At 41.4% G+C, this 22,165-nt stretch overlaps 1 protein-coding gene across 1 annotated transcript in view; it reads right to left on the minus strand.

Moving 5' to 3' along the window:
• The window catches only part of DNAH11 (dynein, axonemal, heavy chain 11), a 217,490-nt gene that overhangs the window by 97,649 nt on the left and 97,676 nt on the right, over positions 1-22,165 (minus strand). The window contains exons 48-54 of the mRNA XM_014544612.1: positions 20,543-20,782; positions 19,940-20,101; positions 19,489-19,682; positions 15,888-16,050; positions 14,749-14,872; positions 14,195-14,337; positions 287-448 (exon numbers count right to left, since the gene is read on the minus strand). Coding sequence (XP_014400098.1) covers positions 287-448; positions 14,195-14,337; positions 14,749-14,872; positions 15,888-16,050; positions 19,489-19,682; positions 19,940-20,101; positions 20,543-20,782 — 1,188 coding nt within the window. The remainder of the gene's footprint in view (positions 1-286; positions 449-14,194; positions 14,338-14,748; positions 14,873-15,887; positions 16,051-19,488; positions 19,683-19,939; positions 20,102-20,542; positions 20,783-22,165) is intronic.

Here is a 22,165-nt window from a genome sequence, read left to right on the forward strand (position 1 = left end):
ATAGAAATTTTTTTGATATTTGCAACCATAGTAAAACAAAGACTTATATTTTTTTATATTTATTTTATATATTTAAATGCCATTTAACCAAGAAAAATCAACCAAAAAAATGAGTTCACGTGTCACCTCTGACACGCGTGTCATAGGTTCGCCATCACTGTGATAGGAGGTGTATTTTGCAAAACATTTATTGGAACTTTTGGTCAGAGTGAGTGTGAGAGTGAGTGAGTGTGTATGAGTAAGTGTGTGAGTGTGTGTGAGATATTCAGAGGCTGACACGACATACCTCAATCCCCTTGATTTCCTCAATGAACCTCCTGCTGACTGAGACCAGAGCCTCCTGCGGCCACGCATGAAACCAGTCAATAGCCGTGCAGTTCACTATGGCTGGGAACTTCCGAGCTCTAACTCTCAGTGTGTGACCGACTGGAGAGAAACACAGAATGACCTGTGGAGACACGGGGGCAGGGCAGAGACAGGAGGTGATGAGTGAGCAAAGCGGTGCCTTGCGATCCTGGACAAGGGAAGAAAGGCGCACAGCCAACCGTGACATTCAACGACCCCCGCGTACTGCAGAGGGGAAACCTGCCCGAGGGCTGCCCATCACAGACAGAAAGGCTGCTGTGCGCTTTCGTTACAACGGGCCTCTCTCCTTTCAAACATTTTTATGATGATCTTTAAAAGTGGGAAATGTATTCTTTTCTATCACACAAATAACATTATTACAATTTTAAAAAACCAAAACCAAATCACATGACAAAACAGTGCCAACCCTTTCATCTTCTGTCTCCTTCCATTCACTACTTCATCCGGCCCCATACAACTGTGTGATACACTTTCTGAAAAACTGTTTTATCATATCGGTTATTTTGTTTTCATTTAAAGTAAAGTACATTCACTAGAGTTCTTGACATTTGTAAAGGAGTAAAAAAATCAGTTTGCTGAATGCTTGTGATAATAATTTTACAAATTTCTGGTTTAAATTAAGTTTTATTTATGCAATTAAAGATTTAAGAGTTCATTTAAATCTGAATATGTTTCCACACTCTCTTTCAAAGGGATTGATTTTTCCCCTAAAGTATTTTAAAAATTCACATAATAAAAATCACCAGCATATATGCAGTCATTTAATATCTCATTTAACAGATGTACTTTTTAAAAATATATTTGTATTGATTTCAGAGAGGAAGGGAGAAGGAGAGAGAGATAGAAACATCAATGATGAGAGAGAACCATTGACCGGCTGCCTCCTCTACGCCTCCCATCTGGGATCAAGCCCACAACCCGGACATGTGCCCTAACCAGGAATCAAACCATAACCTCCTGGTTCCTAGGTCAACCACTGAGCCACCCTGGTCGGGCAACAGATATTTTTATGTTTATTTAATTTTCTTTGGCTCTTCAACAACTCCAGAGAGCTAAATCCTATGTAAGATCTAAAATATTTTTAATAATGCCTAAGCTGATTAATCATATATTCATTAAATTCAAGAGCCTAACTACAGATGTATTAGTCGCTCTAATACTGCATGTGCTAAGTTAAATGAGCCTCAGTTACAATGCATAATTTTCACTTATATCTCAGTTCTTAGGTTTCTCCTACCAGCCTTCTTTTCTCCCCAGACTTGAATATTTCTCCTTTCTGAGAAGGGGGTTTTCCACACCCAACTGATCTCTCATTTGTGACAATTTTAGAAAACTTCACTTATACATGATTGTAGCCAAGGCAGCAGGAAAGAAAGCATCCTTTACTTGAGATCCTAACTATTTCCACCACATCAACCCATTACATTTCTACACTTGTTACTGGCATGCTGTCTGGATGGGGCTCAGCAGCCTGCGTTACGAAGAGTCCTCCAGGTGATTCTGCCACCCACAGCGAAACCTAATAGTTCTAAAGTTACTATGGGAATACTTAAAGGAAACATTTACATGTTCAATGCTTTTGCAGTAAGTGACATACTCACCGAATCTAAGTCTCTATTCAACATACAGAGTGAAATAAAACATTTATGAAATTTTAAATAAATTAGATAATCATTATTAACCTAAATTCCAACTATCATCTAAAATAGATGCTGAGAACTAAATTAGAGAAATACACCTGCTCATTAGTACTTCCTAAGAATGAAAGGACATTAGTAATTCCTAAGAAATTGCTGGAAGAGTGCAATTATTGACCCAATTCACTGCCCGATTTCCAGTTTTGCTAGAATCTAGCACAGAATTTATCCTGCCGCCCAGTTTCCTGGGTGGTAGTCTTATGTGAGATTTTTTTGTTTTTGAGAGCCCATGCTAATGTCTGGAAACTGTCGATTGTTTTCTTCTTTTTCTAAAACAGTCTCTACAACTTCACAGACAATCTGGAGCAAACTCAAGCTGTTGCTCAAGGAATATTTTTATGGGAGGGAATCATTTTTCCCTATTATATTACCCTTAATTTCGTGAGAGATTAACATAGCAACAAATTTATAAAAAATAGACAAATAAATGATTGGAAAAGGGTGTTATGTTGTTGGTAATTTACTTCTTTAGCTTTATTGAGATATAATTGAGAAATAAAATTACAAGATGTTTAAAGAGCACAGTGTGATGATTTTATACACTCAGACATTGTGAAAGTCAGTTAACACATCCATCACCCCATATATTTACCTTTTTTTTTTTTTTTTGGTGATAGAACATTTAAGTTCTCTCTCAGCAAATTTCAATTATACAAAACACTGTTATCAACTGTAGTCACATTATACATTAGATCCTCAGACCTTATAATTTAAAGTTTATATGCTGCTTACCAGTCTCTACCTATTTCCCCCATCCCCTGGCCCCTGGCAACCACTTTTCTACTCTGTTTCTGTGAGTTTTAGTTTTTTACTTTTTAGATTCCACATATAAGCGATACCGTGTCGTATTTCTCCCGTCCCCCGCACCCCCCCCCCCCCCCCCCCCCGTCTGGCTTATTTCACTAAGCATAATGCCTTCGAGTGTGGGCATCCTTGTCTGGTTCCCGATCTTAGAGGAAAAGCTCTCAGCTTTTCACAGGTGAGTATGATGAATACTGCCATGTCTTCCCAGAAGGAACCTTGCAATAAGGGCTAGTTCAGGTTCCTTAAAAAACAACTGGGATTGCAACTCACTTAGAGAACAGGATTTAAGACTCTAAGCTCTGTTTTAAGCTACGTGCTCCACACAAACTCCATGAGTAGCAGAGTTCCGTCTGAGACTTCCATTATTTGAAGCACACCTCGAGTTGTGAGTTTTGGGGAGGAGAGCACCCCAGACCTGAACAGATATCATCTACTTCTAAGTATTGAAGGCAACTGAAATATGCTCCCCCCAAATAGTTCCTGGCAATTGTAAATGGCCACAGTGGCTTAAGGTACTTCCCAGTAGTGGATTAGAAAGAAAAGTCGGTTAAGAAAATAAAGTTAAAAATGTCTCAGACAGCTGTGCTCTAAAAGTAAATTCTCACAAATAAAAAGCAAACCCTGAAATCACCATCTATGTATTTCCTGCAGCTCTAACATTTAGATGTCAGAAACCTGCTTTGGGGATCCACACCATAGAATTTTCTACTCCCTTTTTCCCCCTACACAGGTGTTATGACTCATTTGCAATAACCCACATTTCACTGTGCTTTGTAATACGTTTCAATTTCTTCTACATAAGAGCCCACTGCAAGCATATATTTACTCATAGATCATGGACAGGACTGAGTCCATCTCCTCTTGTAATGGAAATTTGGATTGCTACCGTCACTCTGTAGTTTTTTCCAGCTGATATAGTTTATTCTCAGAAGTAACCCTCCCACATATTTCCTTCAGAAGCTTCTATCTATAACTTTATCCTCAAAAGTCTCAGTGTTTTTCAAGAATGATAAGATCTGAATCCTCATAGGAATGGAGGTTTAGCATAGAAAATACTCTCCAGTTATCATCCTTCCATCTTCCTGTATCATCCCCACCCAATAACTTTTTAATTTCAATTATTTTTATGAGATCCAACAGCATATTCAATGTATACACTTTCAATACATTTTTCTATTTTCTTTTTAGGTAACACACAATCAAATTATTCCCATGACCTTTTACTTGTGAATACTGACCAGTACAGAATTTTTTCAAGAGATAATATTTTACATGGGGGAGTTTTAGTGCCTTTGTTTTCTTTAAAGAACGAAACTCTTCAACTCATAAAGAAGTGGTATGTGGAATCCCAATATATGGCAAAGAGCAAATCCATACCTGGAGAGTAAAGACAGTAGGACTTACAATCCCCACCATGTTTTCATATGTATATGGACTGTATTCCCTCTCAGCTGCCTGCCCATCCTCAGGGCTGCACTGCCCACACACTCCTCTCCAGACCAGTCTGCAGCCCCATAACCTCATGTCAGTGCTTATTGTTTTGTTTTTAACAGAAAACCAGATGCCTGATTACCTGCTGAACAGGACACTACACAGCAACTCTATACACATGTGCAGTTGGAGAAACAAGACCCAATACTGTCCTTGCAAACCCACATCCAAATGTAAACAAAACGTGAAGAACATGAACATGCTTCTCAAAATGCAAACTCAATATAAAGGGATGTCCTTCCTTCTGGGATTAAGCCTTTCCTTTCTGCTGTTAAAATTCTCTTTTGTCATCTACAGTAAAGGAGATTATTTCTACTTATTCTTTGAGACACTTCCTCACCATTTTTCCTCAATAAAACCTTTATTGTCCTGTCTTTTATTATCTTATACCCCCCCATATCTCTCATATGCTTAGTTGTAATTTTATACTTGTTTGTACAATTTGCGGGTGGATGCCTGTTTTCCCAACAATGAACTGGCTGGTAAAATAAACAAGCAAGCACCCTCCCTCCCTCCACCAGCTTTCTTATATATCTACCATGGACAGTTAGAAAATTTGGCAAGAGCAAAAAAATAATGTAAGATATTGAGAAAAGAACTCGAGAACTGTGTAACATACATAAAGATAGCTATCTGCTTCACTGAAGGCCAATAGAGACATTTTGACTAAATGAAGCGGTGTGCCACATTCCTTGAGGAGCTCCATTATTATAAAGATGTTAATTTCCCCCACATTAACAAATTTTAGGCAATTCTAATAATTCCCAACAGGAAATCACTTTGTAGAGCTCTACAAAGTGATTCTAAAGTTCATATGAAAGAATAAAGGGTAGAAATATCAAGAAAGAACTTTCTCAGGGAAAAACCTTAAGTTATAATAAATAAAACTGCGTAGGTGAATGAATGGGAACATTCAATACTGTTAAGTGTATCCACAACATTCCCAAATTAGTCTATACATTCTCATTGTGTGTGTGTTTTTTTCAGCCTTTAATATATTTTCTACGAAAACTCAAGCTGTTGAAACAAAAAAAAAAGTACTCATTTTGTTATTACAAAAAACAAGTGAGAAATTTTAATTCACAAAGGATGAAAACACAGGACACTGGTCTGACTGTACATACAATATTGCAATAAATTGGTTAGGTACAGACTTAACATTTAAGACTTTACACACACACACACACACACGTACTTTGACAGAAGAAACACAGGACAATATTAGTCACTGATATGTCCATAACGACTGAGAGAAAGAACATCACTGACTGGAGTCTATTGTTTTCCGGGCACACAATCACTACATAGGCCGGTCCTAAATCATGTGGTATTGTTAAGGGTATCTTTCCGCAAATATAAACATTCATTTTTTTTATGTTAAGCTGATTTTCCAGTTCATCTGGGAGTGTAAAGTTACAGATATCTAAGTAAATGTAGAAAAGGAATACTATAGAACTATAGCAATCAAATCAGCATGGTGTTGACATAAAAACAGATAGATATCAATGGAACTGAACAGAGAGCCCAGAAATAAACCCACACCTATATGGTCAATTAACCTATGACAAGTGAGGCAAGAATATGCCCTGAGGTAATAACAATCAATTTGATAAGCGGTGTTGGGAAAACTGCTCAAATGCATGCAAAAGAATGAAACTGGATCGTGTTGTTATATATGTAAGAAGAAACTCAAAATAGACTGAACACTTGAAACCATAAAACCCCTGTCAGAATGGCTATCACCAATAAACCAACAAACAACAAATGTTGATGAGGATATGGAGAAGAACCTTTTGCACTGTTGATGGAATTGTAAAATGGTGCAACCACTATGGAAAACAGTATGGAGGTTCCTCAAAAAGTTAAAAATAGAACTACCATATGATCCAGCAATGCCACTTGGGTATTTATCCAAAGAAATCCAAAACCCTAATTAAAAAAGATATATGTACCCTTATGTTCACTGCAGCATTACTTAAAATAGCCAACATATGAAAGCAACCCAAATATCCATCAATAGACAAATGGGTAAAGAAGATGTGATACATATACACAATGGAATACTACTAGGCCATTCAAAAGAATGAAATTTTGCCATTTGAGACAATATGGACGGACCTAGAGGATATTATGCTAAGTGAAATAAGTCAGACAGAGACAAATACCATATGATTTCACTTACATGTGGAATCTAAAAAAACAAAATAAATGAACACAAAACAGAAACAAATGCAGAGAGAACAAACTAATGGTTACCAGATGGGAGGAGGGTTGGAAGGATGGTGAAAAAGGTGGAGGAATTAAGATGTACAAATTCAGTGACAAAAAACAGCCATGGGATGTGGAATCTAAAGAACAATATAAATGAACAAATAAAACATAAACACTCGTAGATACAGAGAACAGACAGATGGCTGCCAGAGGGGAGGGGGGTTGAGGGACTGGGTAAAAAAACACGAAGGGATTAAGAAGTACAGGTTGGTAGTTACAAAATAGTCATGGGGATGTAAAGTACGGCGTAGGAAATACAGTCGAAAATAGTGTGATAACTATGTATGGTGCCATGTGGGTACTGGAAATATCAGGGGGAACATTTTGTAAAGTACGTGAATGTCTAACCACCATGCTTTATATCTGAAACTAATATAAAATAATATTTAATGCACACTGTAATTGAAAAAAATTGTAATTAAAAAAAGAGGGAAATAAATAACCCTAGAGGTGTTTGCCAAACCAACCAACCAACCAACCAACCAGTCATAGGAGTGTAAAGAACAGTGTAGGGAATATAGCCAATAATATTGTAATACCTATATATGGTGCCAGGTAGATATTAGACTTACCACAGTGATCACTTTGCAAGGTATATAGATGTCTAATTACTGTGTTATACACCTGAAACTAATATAACACTTATACAAACTGTAGTTAAAAAATTAAAACAAAAATTTAAATGTAGAAAAGGAAAGGATATTGCCCTACTAGATTCCAGAATATACTGTAGAGCTACAACAAACAAAGTTGTGTTTATGCAAGCATAGACAGATTTGAGGAACATAGTAGAGAGTCAATAACACAGTGTCACATATTTAGGCATTCAATATATGAGACTAGAATAATTTCAAATGGTGATGAAATAGAATAGTGTTGAAACAGCCAAAACCGGTTTGGCTCAGTGGAGAGAGCGTCGGCCTGCGGACTGAAAGGTCCCAGGTTCAATTCCGGTCAAGGGCATGTACCTGGGTTGCGGGCACATCCCCGGTGGGAGATGCGCAGGAGGCGGCTGATCGATGTTTCTCTCTCATCGATGTTTCTAACTCTCTATCTCTCTCCCTTCCTCTCTGTAAAAAATCAATAAAATATATTTTTTAAAAAATAGTGTTGAAACAATTGGGGGGGAGTAGAAAATCTACCTTATAATGTATGTAACAATCTAAGGCTAAACATTAAAAACTTAAGTTAATTTAAAGAAAATTCAAGATAACATTTTATAACCACGGAGCATGGAGATTCCTCTTTAAAAAGCCTTAACACACAAAAGCCACAAGGAAAGATCAGATAAACTTTATACATATAAATGTAAAACAGATGTCATTGTAAACACAGTTGGCAGAATTATAGTGCACTGGCAACATGCAAAACAGACAAGGACATTACAAACATATAAATATTATTCAGATATATAAAGAGCTCTTATAAATCAATATAAATATTAACAAACCAATATGAAATTTGGCAAAGGGTATAAATGGATAAAGGTTTTGCACCAATTGTTATTTAGAATAAAGTACATTTGAGTTAAATAGTTCACTCTATCCACCAAGTTCTTGGAATCATTTGATTTTTTTTTTCCTGTGGGAGCCTTCTAATCAAAAAGGCAAAGAAAGGTAAAGGAAACAGTGAGAGATGTAAAAAAAAAAGTTCTGAACTTTGTATGTCCATATATACACACAGAATACTGAAAGGAAACATGCCAACATATTTTCAGTAGTTGTTTCTAGGTAACAAAATTCTCACTATTTCTATTAATTCTTTCATATTCTTCTGTAGATTTACCAATGCAATAAGGGATAAGAGCAGATAAATAGAATAGGAGGAAAGACAAAATATTATCTGTAGGTTATATAATACCATAGTTTTTATTTTCTTCAGATGGTTATGAATTTTAAAATTTTACACAATGAGCATATATTTCTTACATGATCAGAAATAGATCTCTCAGACAGATAGACAGGCACACAGACAATAGACACACACCTAAGTAGATAGATATATATATGTAACAAGACAGACAGAATTGTAAAATCTTGGGAATGAATCAGGGGCTGCTACATATGTCAAGTGTTCTTGTCCCTCTGGCATCAGATGGCCAGGAAGGAGGACAAGAAAGAAAAGCTCTGGGGTTAACTAAAGTCAGCTGGAGAGAAGATGCAAGTACTAGCTGCAAGATAAAAATTACGTAAGAAAAGACACATGTACTAATGTGAAGGAGAGAAGGCGTTTGGCACTTACTTACTGGTTTATTTCAGGCAATGCAAGGACACACATCTGATTGTCATTAATGGGAACTGCCCTGTGGGAATCGCAGGTCATGTTTTGCAGCCAACAGGTTCTCGCTGCCCCTGCCATCCAAATGGGAGCCGGCTTTGGGTGGTGAGCATGGGTAATGGGGTGGCAACATCACATCATTTAGCTTGACCTGCCAGGTGTGCTCAGCAACCCCGTAGCACAGTGAGCTTCCCATGCTGCCCAGCTAGGAACACGCGCAAAGGAGACAGCAGCTCATCAGAAATCTGAGTGTTTAGCACATGCCCGTGAGTGTCACAATATATGAAACTAACATAGAGCAAATCCAGAATCTTTTTTAATTCCAAGGATTGGGGAATATATATGGATTAAAGAGAAAGAAGCTGCCGTTTTCCAGCCAAAAGGTGATCCATTTTTATGGCATATTATTTCTCCCTCAGCACTGACCGCTGACCTTTCTCCTGATACAACAAACCAAGTGACAAGGCCAAGAAGGGTCAGGAGTACTTGAGGGAAATATCCTACTCCTCCTTAGAATTAAAAAGCAAAACTAAACTAAAAAGCAAAAAGCCCTCCTACTCATTTTAGTAGGAAAGAGACATTATTTAATTAGCAATCCTATGACAATGGGGGGAAAATGACCCATATCTAACTCCAAAATAAATGCTAACTTGCATAAAGGTACATACTAAAAAATGAGACTAGAAAGAAGACTAAACACCAGTAGAGATGACTAGAAAACTGATCTCAGCTTTGGTAAGCCTGCCTAAACAGATCACAGGAAACACATACAGGAAAAGACTAATGGATTTAACAACATAAAAATGTAAAATTTCACACAATTACTAGTGAGTACAAGGATCTCAACAGCTACTGAAAGGAATGTAATAGGTAGAGACATCCTTGACAAGATATCTATCCTGAAGCAAAGGCCAACAGAAGACAGAATAGTGAAATATTAGAAACATCTTCATTAATATAAAAGTCAAAATTCTCACTACAGCCATTAATTATTGAATATTCTTCTGCAGACTTACCAATGCGACGAGGGATAAGAGCAGATAAACAGAATATTAGGAAAGATAAAATACTACCTGCAGGCCTTATGGTATCAATGGACTTACAGAAACTATCAGAGAGGCAGTGAAATAGCCAGCTATAAATAAAAATCAACACCTCTCCTATACACAAACAATCCACCATAAAAAACCTTATGAAAGGAATATTCCATCTACAAAAGAAATTTATCATAAAGATTAAATTCTCCCTAGTATAAAATTAGCCTTCAGCATGACTTCAATCAAAATCAAAATGCATTGTGTTTAGAATTTGACAAAATTATTCTGATGTTTATCCAGATGTATAAACAGGTGAGAACAACAAAGAAACACTAGACAAGAAAGAGCAATTAGATATTAGATATAAAAATGTATAATAAAACTTTAATAATTCACATAATACCAGGCTGGGATCAGTAGTAAAGAGGCGTATCAAGAAGAGAGAATAGAGGATCTAGAAATAGATCCAAATAATATGGCTATTTGGCAGGTAATAAATAATAATAGTGCTTTAAATCAGTAGGAAGAAATGCATGATTGTGAGATAAAAAGATCTTTTTGGACCCTAGCCAGTTTCCTCAGTGGTTAGAGTAGGGGTGGGCAAACTTTTTGACTCGAGGGCCACAATGGGTTCTTAAACTGGACCGGAGGGCCGGAACAAAAGCATGGATGGAGTGTTTGTGTGAACTAATATAAATTCAAAGTAAACATCATTACATAAAAGGGTACGGTCTTTTTTTTTTTTAGTTTTATTCATTTCAAACGGGCCGGATCCAGCCCGCGGGCCGTAGTTTGCCCACGGCTGGGTTAGAGCATCGGCCCTTGGACTGAAGGGTTGTGGTTCAATTCCGGTCAAGGGCACGTACCTCGGTTGCAAGCTCGATCCCCGGCCCTGGGGAAGGCAACCAATCACTGTGTGTCTCTCACATCCATGTCTCTCTCTCTCTCTCTGTGTCTCTACCCTTCCCTTCCACTCTCTCTAAGAAAAGAAATCAATGGAAAAAAAATATCCTTGAGCAAGTAGTAAAACAACAACAACAAAAACTTTTAAAAATATATCTTTTTGGGGAAAAATAACCTGAAACTCCTCAGCTCACTCTATCACACATTCACTTCTCCAGACTCCCTATAGGTAGAGGTGGCATGTGACACACTTGTGGCCTGTAAGACATCAGCTTGAGCTTCAGGAGGAAGCTTTGGTTTCGTGATACAAAGAGCCCCAAGTCTTCTTCCCGCCTGGAAGCAGGAGGCACGGGGAGAGGCACGGGGAGGAGAGAGACGAGGAAGCCAAGGTCTATAAGGGAATCACTGAGCTAGTCTGGACTCGGTGAGTGGGACGCTTCATTCTCTTATTTGTTATCCAATTGAGTACCAGCTGCTTCTAGTGAAGTGTTTTGTAATTTTGGAGAGAAAAACACGATCCGAAATTTCAAGAAACCCCCAGACCCATAAAGGAAAATGCTGATTAATCTAACGTAACAACTTTTTAAAACTTTAAAGTCATAAACAAATAAACAGACATATATACATTTAAAAGGCAAATGACAGAACGGGGACTATCTGAGGCACATACATAAGGCTAACTGACACAGAGAGAACTCTTATAAACAAAACCAAACAGTTCGGTGGAAAGTTGGCCCTGTGTGACTCGGCCTCAGAAGTTACCCAGCAGCACCCCGCCTTACCGCTCCCGCTCTGGTAGCAGAGGCTGTCCTAAGCCCCCCAGCTTCAAGGAGAGGGGCCCTCGCCCCCACCTGAGTTAGAAGAGCATTGGCAGGCGTATTTTAAACCCGCTGCAAGCCGTACCTATGGATTCCAGCAATTCCTCTCCCAGGAATTTAGTCTAGAGAAGCAAGCAAAGTCGTGTATAAAAGACATGCGTGAAGAATGTTCATTTTACCATGATTTTTAACGACCGGTCTCACAATCTCAGTGCGCCTCCGATTCACGAGGAGGCCTTATTAAAATAGAGGTTGCTCAGAGTTTCTGACTCAAGAGGTCTTGGTGGGAAGGGCTGGGGGATTTGCATTTTTAGCAAGTTTCTAGGTGATACTCACTCTGCTGCTCTGAGGAACAGACTCTGACAGCCAGTGATTTACAACATGCCTGTCTCAAATTCTACTACTGTACTTGTTTTGCTATTTCATGGAGAAAATTTGATGCAAATCTATCACAATGGCACAGGGAGAGATCCCTGGCCTTGTTACAACCTGGCAAACATATTCTTAGTGACATTTTTTGATGAGGAGAAAACTCTTTGGGCAACTAAACTGTACGTTCTTATCTTCTCACCTCAGCCCAGAATTGCTAGTGAGATTAATATGGAATTTGACACCGTGGGGTGGAAGGGAACCTTACAATTACTCTCCCCCTCCAAGCAGAGGTATACTCACGGCTAATGTCACTGCCTCGTCCCTCTCCTGTGTGCCCCAGGCTGTCACAGCCCTGGAACTTGTCAGTAACTTGACAGGCGGACAACATTAGAAGTAGCAAAGTAGTAACTTTCCTAGGCTGCTAACCATTTTTATCCTAGGAAGCCGGAATTTTCCTTAAACTGGCATCCTGCCATGAGTTGGGGGCGTTTCGTGTTCCGTTATAATACTTGCTCTTTATTGCTGCTGTTATTTGGTTCTATTCTATTTCTATAAACTACACTGCAGCATAGAGTCGTCTAGGGCAGTGGTCGGCAAACTCATTAGTCAACAGAGCCAAATATCAACAGTACAACGATTGAAGTTTCTTTTGAGAGCCAAACTTTTTAAACTTAAAAACTATATAGGTAGGTACATTGTTATTAACTTAATTAGAGTACTCCTAAGGCTTAGGGAGAGCCACACTCAAGGGGCCAAAGAGCCGCATGTGGCTCGTGAGCCGCAGTTTGCCGACCACGGGTCTAGGGGGAAGGACCTGGGGTTGAGCCTCAGGTCATCTGAGTAATATTACTTGCCCTCAAGTGCTGATATAATTCACTTCCTTAGCCCAAACTTCTCCCACTGCTCCCTAAATGACTTACAGCCTCCCTTCCTCATCCCAATTTACTTTCCCAGCCTGATTGACCTAGTTCTCCTAACAGGAAGTCTTGGGTTTCTCCAAATATCTACTGTGCAGTCCACCCTTATTCTTTGTTGTTGTTGTTAATCCTCACCTGAGGATATTTTTTTCATTGATTTTTAGAGAGAGTGGAAGGGAAGGAAGGGGAGAAAAGAGAGAGAGAAACATCCATGTGAGAGAGAAACATCCATTGGTTGCCTCCTGCACATGCCCCAACTGGGGGGGCAGAGATCAAACCTGCAACTCAGGTACATGTCCTTGACCTGGAATATAATCTAAAACATTTCAGTGTAGGGGGGTCAACGCTCTAACCACTGAGCACACCAGCCAGGATATATTATATATACCCTTATCCTATATAATAAAAGGCTAATATGCAAATCAACCAAACAGCGGAACAACTGGTCGCTATGACACGTACTGACCACCAGAGAACAGAAGCTCAATGCAGGAGCTGTCCCCTGGTGGTCAGTGCACTCCCACAGGGGGAGCGCTGCTCAGCCAGAAGCCAGGCTCATGGCTGGTGAGCGCAGCGGCAATGGTGGGAGCCTCTCCCATGCAGCAGTGCTAAGGATGTCTGACTGACAGCTTAGGAGCGGGCCTGTCAGCCAGACATCCCCTGAGGGCTCCTGGACTGCGAGAGGGTGCAGGCGGGGCTGAGGGACCCCCCAAGTGCACGAATTTCAGGCACCGGGCCTCTAGTTTTTATATACATTCTATTTCCTCCCCTGAAAGTTCTTCCCCACCCCATCCCTTCCTCATGAATTGCAATCCACAGTTGAAACAAGGCACACTGCTTCCTCTGGCAGGGCCTAAGGCATTTAGGAAGGACACTGAGCTCCTCTGTAAACCCCGCACTGCTTACATCGGCCCTGACTACAATTATTTGTGAGGGCTCTTATATCCTGTCATAGTGTCAGCTCCTCAAGGACCGAGACCACGTCCAGTTCAACCGCGTGCTGCACAGCCCACGCAGCACGATGCTGTGTAGGAGCTCAGCATCACGGGAAACATTAGGCAGGTACGCGCCACACCTGGGCCTGCAGAAACGCAAATGTCCTTTCACACTGATGACTGGATGTGTCGTTATGGAATGAATGTCCAAAATTCAAACTCAGGACATAAATCCTGAAACCGAACCACATCAGAGTTCCCAGCGCAGGTTTTAAATAATATGCCAGTAAAGCGTGTGTCTCTTACTTTGAGCTGTAGCCGCACCCTGGCCAAAAAGAACTGCCAACAGTTTTCTCTGGAGTCCACCATGCCCAGACCACGAACTTCACTGCGGATTCCAGAAATAATCTTGTCCACATCTTCATCGCTGAAGAGATCGGGGATGTCTCCTGCCCCCAAAGAAATAAGAAGAGTTACTGAAAGACCCTCACAATTTAAATGTTAGATATGATTTTTTTAATGGTCAAAATGCTTTACAATACACAGTTCAGCTCAACTGACACAGTAAGACTGGGAAAATCAGAAATGCCCCTTTCTTCTTTTTGCATTTACAAGACACACGACACACTAAACTCGTACACATAGGAACAACATTTACTCCACTGAAGGCCCCTCCGAGCACCTCACCTCCGTGAGCACACTAAGAAAGCGGTGCACCGCAAATTAGTTAGGTTTATAGGTTTCTCCCCAAAGACTGCCCCGGCATCTCCAAGACAGATGATCTCTCTTTAAAGTTCACTGGGACTACAGACCATTTGTCATTGGGGAAGATCTTTCAAGAAAGGTGTTGGTTTAATCACCTGATGCCAGCAAGTCATTAATCAGCACGAGGAAGCTCTCATCTAGAACCTGGGCATCTGTCAGCAGGAACACAGTGGGCATGTTCTTGGCTCCGGTTCGGATGAACAAATTGGCTAGATCTACCTGTAAGGAAAGGAGGCCATCACTCATGTTTTGTTAAAATGCTGACGCGACGCAGGGAGTATGTGTGCGAGTGCTGGGAAGGACTGAGTGACTATCACAGGAGAGCTGCCTGGTGTACTCGCCATCTGCTTACATACTCTTTCCTCCCTGGGACCTGCTATGGGGGCAAACAGCATGACATCACCTCCAGGCCTGGTATGAGTGTGAGGGTGTCACGTCTGTGGCTTTACTGGCGCAGAGGGATGAAAGCAGGCTGCTGCTGGGGGGGTTCCATTCTGGGGGAGCAGATGTGAACTCGGTGAAGCCTCGGTCAGGCCAGACAGTGTAGGGACATTTCTGCTCATTTTGATAATGACTGTCTAGTTCATTGAAAACACTTTTTGTTTTGACTATTTAGTTTCGTTTAGTAATACTGAAAGCATGTGCTTTGGGGTTTTATGTTTTAAAACAGCACTTGCCACAAATTCTAAGTACTATTTTGTAGGTAGGGTTGTGATTAAAAAGGCAAATTTTTAAAACGCATGCATTTCTTGAATGTGTTTCCATTGAATTTTATGGTCATGATCTTAACCAAAGTGGAAAGAACCTATTTGCACTTATAAAGGTGGAATAAAAAAGCAAAAGTTTAAAGACCGGTGAGTTTCTTGAATGTATTTCCATTGCATTTTAGTGTCATAACCTGATCCCACGTGGGAGGAATCCCTGTGCACTTGCAGAGGCAGTGCCTTCTCCCTCCTTTACACGGGAATGTGAACAGTGCTGCACAGCAGGTGTGGTCAATGCAAAGGAAGCAAGTATGTAATAAAATATTTTCTGAGCCAGGGCTATAGGCGTAGACACCTATAACAATCCATAAACATTTACGATGCCTAGTTTGACCATGAAGGAGAAAAAGCCAAAGGGATTAAATTAAATCCTCTAAAGGGATTGTCCTCCCCCTCTGCTGGGTGGAGAGGCCTTGGCCAAATCTGGGAGTCAGAGCTGACGAGGGGAGGGGGTCCCCACTTTTACTCACCCGGAGTTCTTGGACCCCGAAGCCTTGGGTCAGGGTGACCTGGAAGACCTCCAGGCTGCACATGTGGGCCGCCAGCCGGGACAGGCTCTGCTTGCCGCTGCCGCCCACTCCGATCAGGAGGGCATAGCCCTGAGGCGCCCGGAGGATTCGGCTGATGCGACACCTGGTGAGAAAAAGCGCACCCACCGCAGCGGGAAACCTGGGACTAGGGCTCTTTCATTTTTTAGATAAATATTTAGACGCTAAATTCCAATGTTTCTTCCAATCTTTTAGCTCTTATTCTTCTGTTTCCCCATCAAAGATGCTGCCTGCATCTGCCCTCGCAATGTTCGTCTAACAAACCGTCCTCTGCTAATAGCATCTTGGACTCTCTTACTGTGTAAGCACCCTCCACCAAAACTCGAGAACACACACACAGGTCTTTGATCAATGCCTGGGATTTGTTTGATTAGCAAATATGATCCCACTCTTCCCATCAGCATCCACGCAGGACAACGTCAAAGGGAGAATGTCTTTGTGCCAGAAACCTTTGCCGTAGAATTAATTTGGAAAGAATGGATTTGTTTAGACCGGTGAACCTCGCACCAGCAATTTACTTCACGCAGGTTAAGCAATCGCCTCTTTTATATGATTCTTACTTCCTTCACACCAAAGCTTTCCCTGGGCCTCAAACACTCTAGAAAATTTGCTAAAATCCTTCAGAATCACCAAATTAGATTTCCAGCAAGGCCAGCTAATCCCTTGCCCTATATTATTGAAGAGATTCTGAATGGAGAAGCTGTTGATATTATTGCTACGTTTAAAAACAGGAATAAGTTGGCTTTACCATGATCAAAATATGTGTTTGAAGAAAGACATCATAATTATGTTGTAGATATTAAGAAAAACAACAAACAAAATATAAACATATGGATACCAAATGCAAAAACAAACAAACAAACAAAAAAACCCCCAAATTGGACACCATGGTGCTAACTCGAGGTTGCTTTTCTGAAATGAATTGAAACTGCAGGCCTGAATGGTCCACACAGATGGTTTTTTACAGAGCACTTCCTGAAACAATGAAGCTGGGTTGGGGTCACTTAGACTAGGACCAGCACGCGTGAGCATTTCCCGAAAACCTTCAATAATTGAAAAGATGGGTTTTTTTTTTACAAGCTCAGCCAACCCTTAGATTTTACTTAATGTGACCACACAACAAAACCACTGTGGGAAAGCTGTAAAATTGCTCTGACACGAGTGAAACCCCAAGTTACAAAGAGGGTTTTCATGTCATTTCAATGTACACTCTGAGGTTTGTGCCTCACAGGACTCTCTAAGCAGCCACGGCCCTTTCTACCACACCCGAGGACACTCTCTGAAGCCACCTCTGACTCAGGAAGTCAGCTTCGAGCTCAGATTCCCTGATCAAAGAAACAGCCTTCCGTTCCAGGCCCCTGAGCACTCCCTGTGGAAGGGTTACATGAAGACTCCCACAGCGTCAGCGGGAGGTCCCTCTCGCCTGAGCCCCCTCTCACCTGAGCCCAGGCATTCAGACAGTCAGTGTAGACCTGCCCCACCAGACACAGAGTTACTAGTAATGTAGCTACCACCATGGTCATAGATTCCAACTAAAACTGGGTAATCAGGGTGTTACAACTGCAAAGGGATTGATAAAACAATCAATACTTAGCTTATAATGCGGAGGCCTCACAATTTTTCTTAGGCACTTTGGGCTAAGCATTTTAAAGAGTAGATCTTTTCAAAAATTGAATTCCCCACATATTTTGGTCTGTTTGGATGTCTTTCCTCACATACTTCCTTCTTTCTTGACTTACTTTTAATCACGATTTCATTATTTTAATCTTTGCCCAAGTACCACTTACTAAAAAGGCCAGTGTTATTAACTGAATGGTGTCCCCTCCAACTCATATGTTAAAGTTGTACCTCAGAACATAAGCTTATATGAAACGGGGTCATTCCAGAAGTAACTGGTTCAGATGATGTCATTCTAGAGTAGAGTGGGCCCCTTATCCAATACAACCGGTGTCCTTACAAAAGGGAATTTGGACACAGACACACGGAGGGAGAACGCCACGTGAGGACTGGAGTTAAGCCAAGGAACCACCAGAAGCTAGGAGAGAATTCTGACCCTTCTGACACTTTGATTTCACACTCTTTGGGTGGGCCCCTTATCCAATACAACCGGTGTCCTTATAAAAGGGAATTTGGACAGACACACGGAGAATGCCACGTGAGGATTGGAGTTAAGCCAAGGAACCACCAGAAGTTAGGAGAGCATTCTGACCCTTCTGACACTTTGATTTCACACTCTTTGCCTCCAGAACTGTGAGACAATAAACATTTATTTTTCTAAACCACCCAGTTTGCGACATTTTGTTACAGCAGCTCCAGCAAACTAATACAGCCAGTGAGACATGAATGTGACTAGTAGAACAGCATTGGCCCAAAAGTTCAATCAAAGGAATCCACACAGCAGCAGCCAGACAAGCTGCTCAGACTATTCAATAAATCACATCATTCCCATGCTACAAATCTGTCCAAAAGCATCTCACTGAACTTAGAGTAAAATCAAAACATCTTCCCCTGGTTACAAGGAAGCATCCTGCAGAAGTGAGGCCCATTCCTGCCTCTCCAGCCTTGTCATATATGCACATACTGCTCCCCTCGCTTTTCCTGCAGCTGTGATAACCCTCTTTCTGTTTCTGAACGTTCAGCCCTGGGCCCACAAGAAATTTGCCTTCCCCCAGAATGTTCTTCTTCCACATCTGTCCATGCCCAGCTCTTGCTTATCATGTTGATCTCACCTTAAACATCACCTCCTCACATAGATACTCAGTTCCTCTTTAGGAATCCACATATTTTATTTCTCAGAATCAGCCCATCCTGTTTCTCAGTGTGACACATCACTTTCTGACACTTTTCTGCTTGTTTGTTCATGTCCTTGTACATATCCATATGAATCGCTAAGATGTAAGCGCACCTAGAGAACGGACTAGACTGTTTGTTGCTCCATCCCCAGTACCTACGACAATATCAGACCACAGAGGCCCTGCAGACGGTCCTATACTCAGTGCACTGCATGAGGTGCCCAGTCCAGGCGGTGAGCGAGAGCCTTGACAGCCAAGCTCTATACCAGGACACAGGCCTTTTCCTAATTGTCTGTCAAGAAAACATGCTCTTCCCCCCTTTTTTCCTAATTTGCACAAAAACACTGAACAGACTGGCAATGTTCCTGTTGAGCATGCAGTAGCCACTCCCTAAACATGCTTAATCGGTGAAAATCCATTTACGTCCATCCCGTCTCTGCCACTTAGGGCCTTTATGACTTTGAAGGAGTCACCGGTCTTCTTCCTTGTTATTATTTTACCTAACAGGGTAGATTATGTTGAAATTATGGCTGTGATGACACTTCAGAAAGAAGTGGACCATGTAAGACATTATTAAGATAGTGACAGTTTATGAAGACACTACATTTTCTATTGTATGGGAAACAATAGAAAGAACTGATAGCTCAGAGTGCTCAGTACGACCTACGGAAACACAATGACTATGGGTACTTTCACTTTGTACAAAAAGCGTCATTAATGAGTCAACTCACACGTGGTGCATGGCATCTTCAAATAAGACGAGGTGCATGGCAGCATTCAGTTCATTGTAGTTGTCCAGCGACTCTGTGAGAAGCGCCTTCAGCCCCTCCCAGTCCTTCACTGGCAGGTAGCATGGGTCTCCCCCACCACTGGCGAAGTGGCAATAGATGAGGGGCTGCTGAAGCAGGACATGGATGTCTACACCCTGCAGGAGGAGGAAGAGAAAACATGGTCATGCCAACCATCCAGAATGATCCATCTGGAGGCGGCGTGGCCTAGCAAGGGAAAAGCGTGCAGATCAAGCCATGGGTAGGTGGATGGGATGTTCCCCTGTACAGAACGATTGTATTCCAGAATCAGAGCTGTTTGAGCAAGGCAAGCATTTACACATCTTATTCCCATCCATAGGCAACACCAGTCAGTGCTGGAGCGAACAGTGACCTCTGACATTCCTCCACTTACTTCAAAATATTTACAGGCAGTTTCCAGCAATTTTTTCTGAAACAAATCACAATCCTTTGTGTCTACCAGTTTGTCTCCATAAACACGAGAAGATTCATGAAGCCACAGGCGTATTAAATCATTTGAACCCTTTAGACATTCAGGAGATGCAAATAAAATCCCCTAGAAGGTAAAATTTTAAAAAATTAAAAATTCAGAGGTGATAATATTCCAAGATAATTTCCTTTAAGATCGTCTTTAATGAACTTAGCAATTTATTGAGTTAAAAAACAACAACAGTATAATAGTAGTACATATATATTAGTAGTTTCACTCCATGATAAGCAACATTTTGAAAATTTACCATCTTATACTCATTTTTAGGAATGTAACTAAGACTGTATTTCAAGAGCTAGCCCAGGAACTAAATACTGCATCTGAGAACTTGTGCCTATTAAGTCCTCCAACAAACCCGCCATACTTACTTCCCAGAGAAGTGGATGGTATAAAGTGAAAGAATACGTAAATAGCAGAGTGTTAAACTAAGTTATATAACAGAACGCCATGAATATTACTAGAATCATTCCTCCACCTGAGATGCATCACAGAGAGCCATTCAGGTACCTGGAAGATGCTGGACAGGTCTCTCAGGTTAAAGAGGTAGTGGAATCTAACAGCCGTGGGTAAGAAGTGACGTGCCATCATCACATGGACCGCGATTGCTGCCTGTATCAGTGTGGGGCCGCTCCTGAGAACTGATGGACTGAACGCTTGCTGCTGGAAGTGGAAACTAAGGATGTGGCTGTAGATGGTGTTCAGAGCATCCAGGGATGGAAAGTTGAATGCAAACACTGTGAAATGTCTCTGGAAAGAAAAACACAAAGGAGGGTTGTAAAAAATAGGGATTATAATGGTACCAGTAGATTTTCCCAAAAAAGCCTTATTTTTGTCATTTCATCCATGCTCATTGCCATTTAACTTTGGAGTGCCATCCACTCTGACTCCGGGCCTGGATGTGTAACTTGACAGCCAACAGGATGAACTAGAAGTGACCGTGTGACAGTTACTGTCATAGGCTTGTTAAGGTTCTACCTTGGTCCTGAATTCTACACCCCTGCTAATGGATAAGACCCATGAAGCAGAGCCACATGTCCCAATAACTCCAGCTAACAAACAGTAACTCACAGACACGTGAATGAGCCCAACCAAGAACATCAGTCACCTCACTGACCCCCGCTGACTCCAGGTAAGTGAGTAAGCAATACTGACTGCTGTATGCTGTTGTTACATGTATGTCATTGTTGATGATGGTGGTGATTATTATGAAAAAGCTTATATGCACACAAAAAACTGCACATAAATATTTATAACAGTATATTCATAATTGCCAAAATGTGGCAGCAACCAAGGTGCCCTTCCATAGGTGACTGGATAAACAAACTGTGGCACATCCCTACAATGACTATGATTCAGTGATAAAAAAGAAAGAAGCTACCAAGCCATGGAAAGACATGGAGGAGCCATAAATGCATATTTAAGCTAAGTGAAAAAAGCTAATCTGACAAGGCTACATACTATAAGATTCCAACTATAGGACATTTTGGAAAAGGTGCAACTATGAAGACCCTAAAAGGATCAAGTGGTTGCTAGGGATTTGTGTAGGGGCATAGGGGTGGGGGGTGGGGGAAGATGAATAAGAGCAGCACAGGGGGGTTTTAGGACAGTGAAACTATTATGTACTAGAGGCCCAGTGCATGAAATTTGTGCAAAGGTAGGGTCCCTACATCTGGCCAGTGATCAGGGCCTATCGGGACCTTCTGGCTGCTAGCCAGGACCTCCCTTCCCCAGCTGCCAGCTGCCAGCCGGGGCCCTCTTTCATTCCACGCCGCCCCCTGGTGGTCAGCACACATCATAGTGAGCGATCAAACTCCCGGTCTCCCGGTCGAACTCCAGAGGGGACAATTTACACTTTAGGCTTATATATATACTAGAGGCCCGGTGCACAAAAATTTGTGCACTCAGGGGGGTCCTTCAGCCTGGAATGTGCCCTCTTGCAGTTTGGGACCCCTTGGGGGATGACCACCTGCTGGCTTACACCTGTTCCCTGGGGGGATTGGGCCTAAGCTGGCAGTCAGACACCCCTCTGGAAGCCCGGGAGCCCTCGGGGGATGTCCACTTGCCAGCAGGGAGCAGGCCTAAGCTGCAGTGGGACATCCTTAGCGCTGCTGAGGAGGCAGGAGAGGCTCC

Source organism: Myotis brandtii, unplaced genomic scaffold (assembly GCF_000412655.1).
Source record: "Myotis brandtii unplaced genomic scaffold, ASM41265v1 scaffold374, whole genome shotgun sequence".
NCBI classification, from domain to species: domain Eukaryota; kingdom Metazoa; phylum Chordata; class Mammalia; order Chiroptera; family Vespertilionidae; genus Myotis; species Myotis brandtii.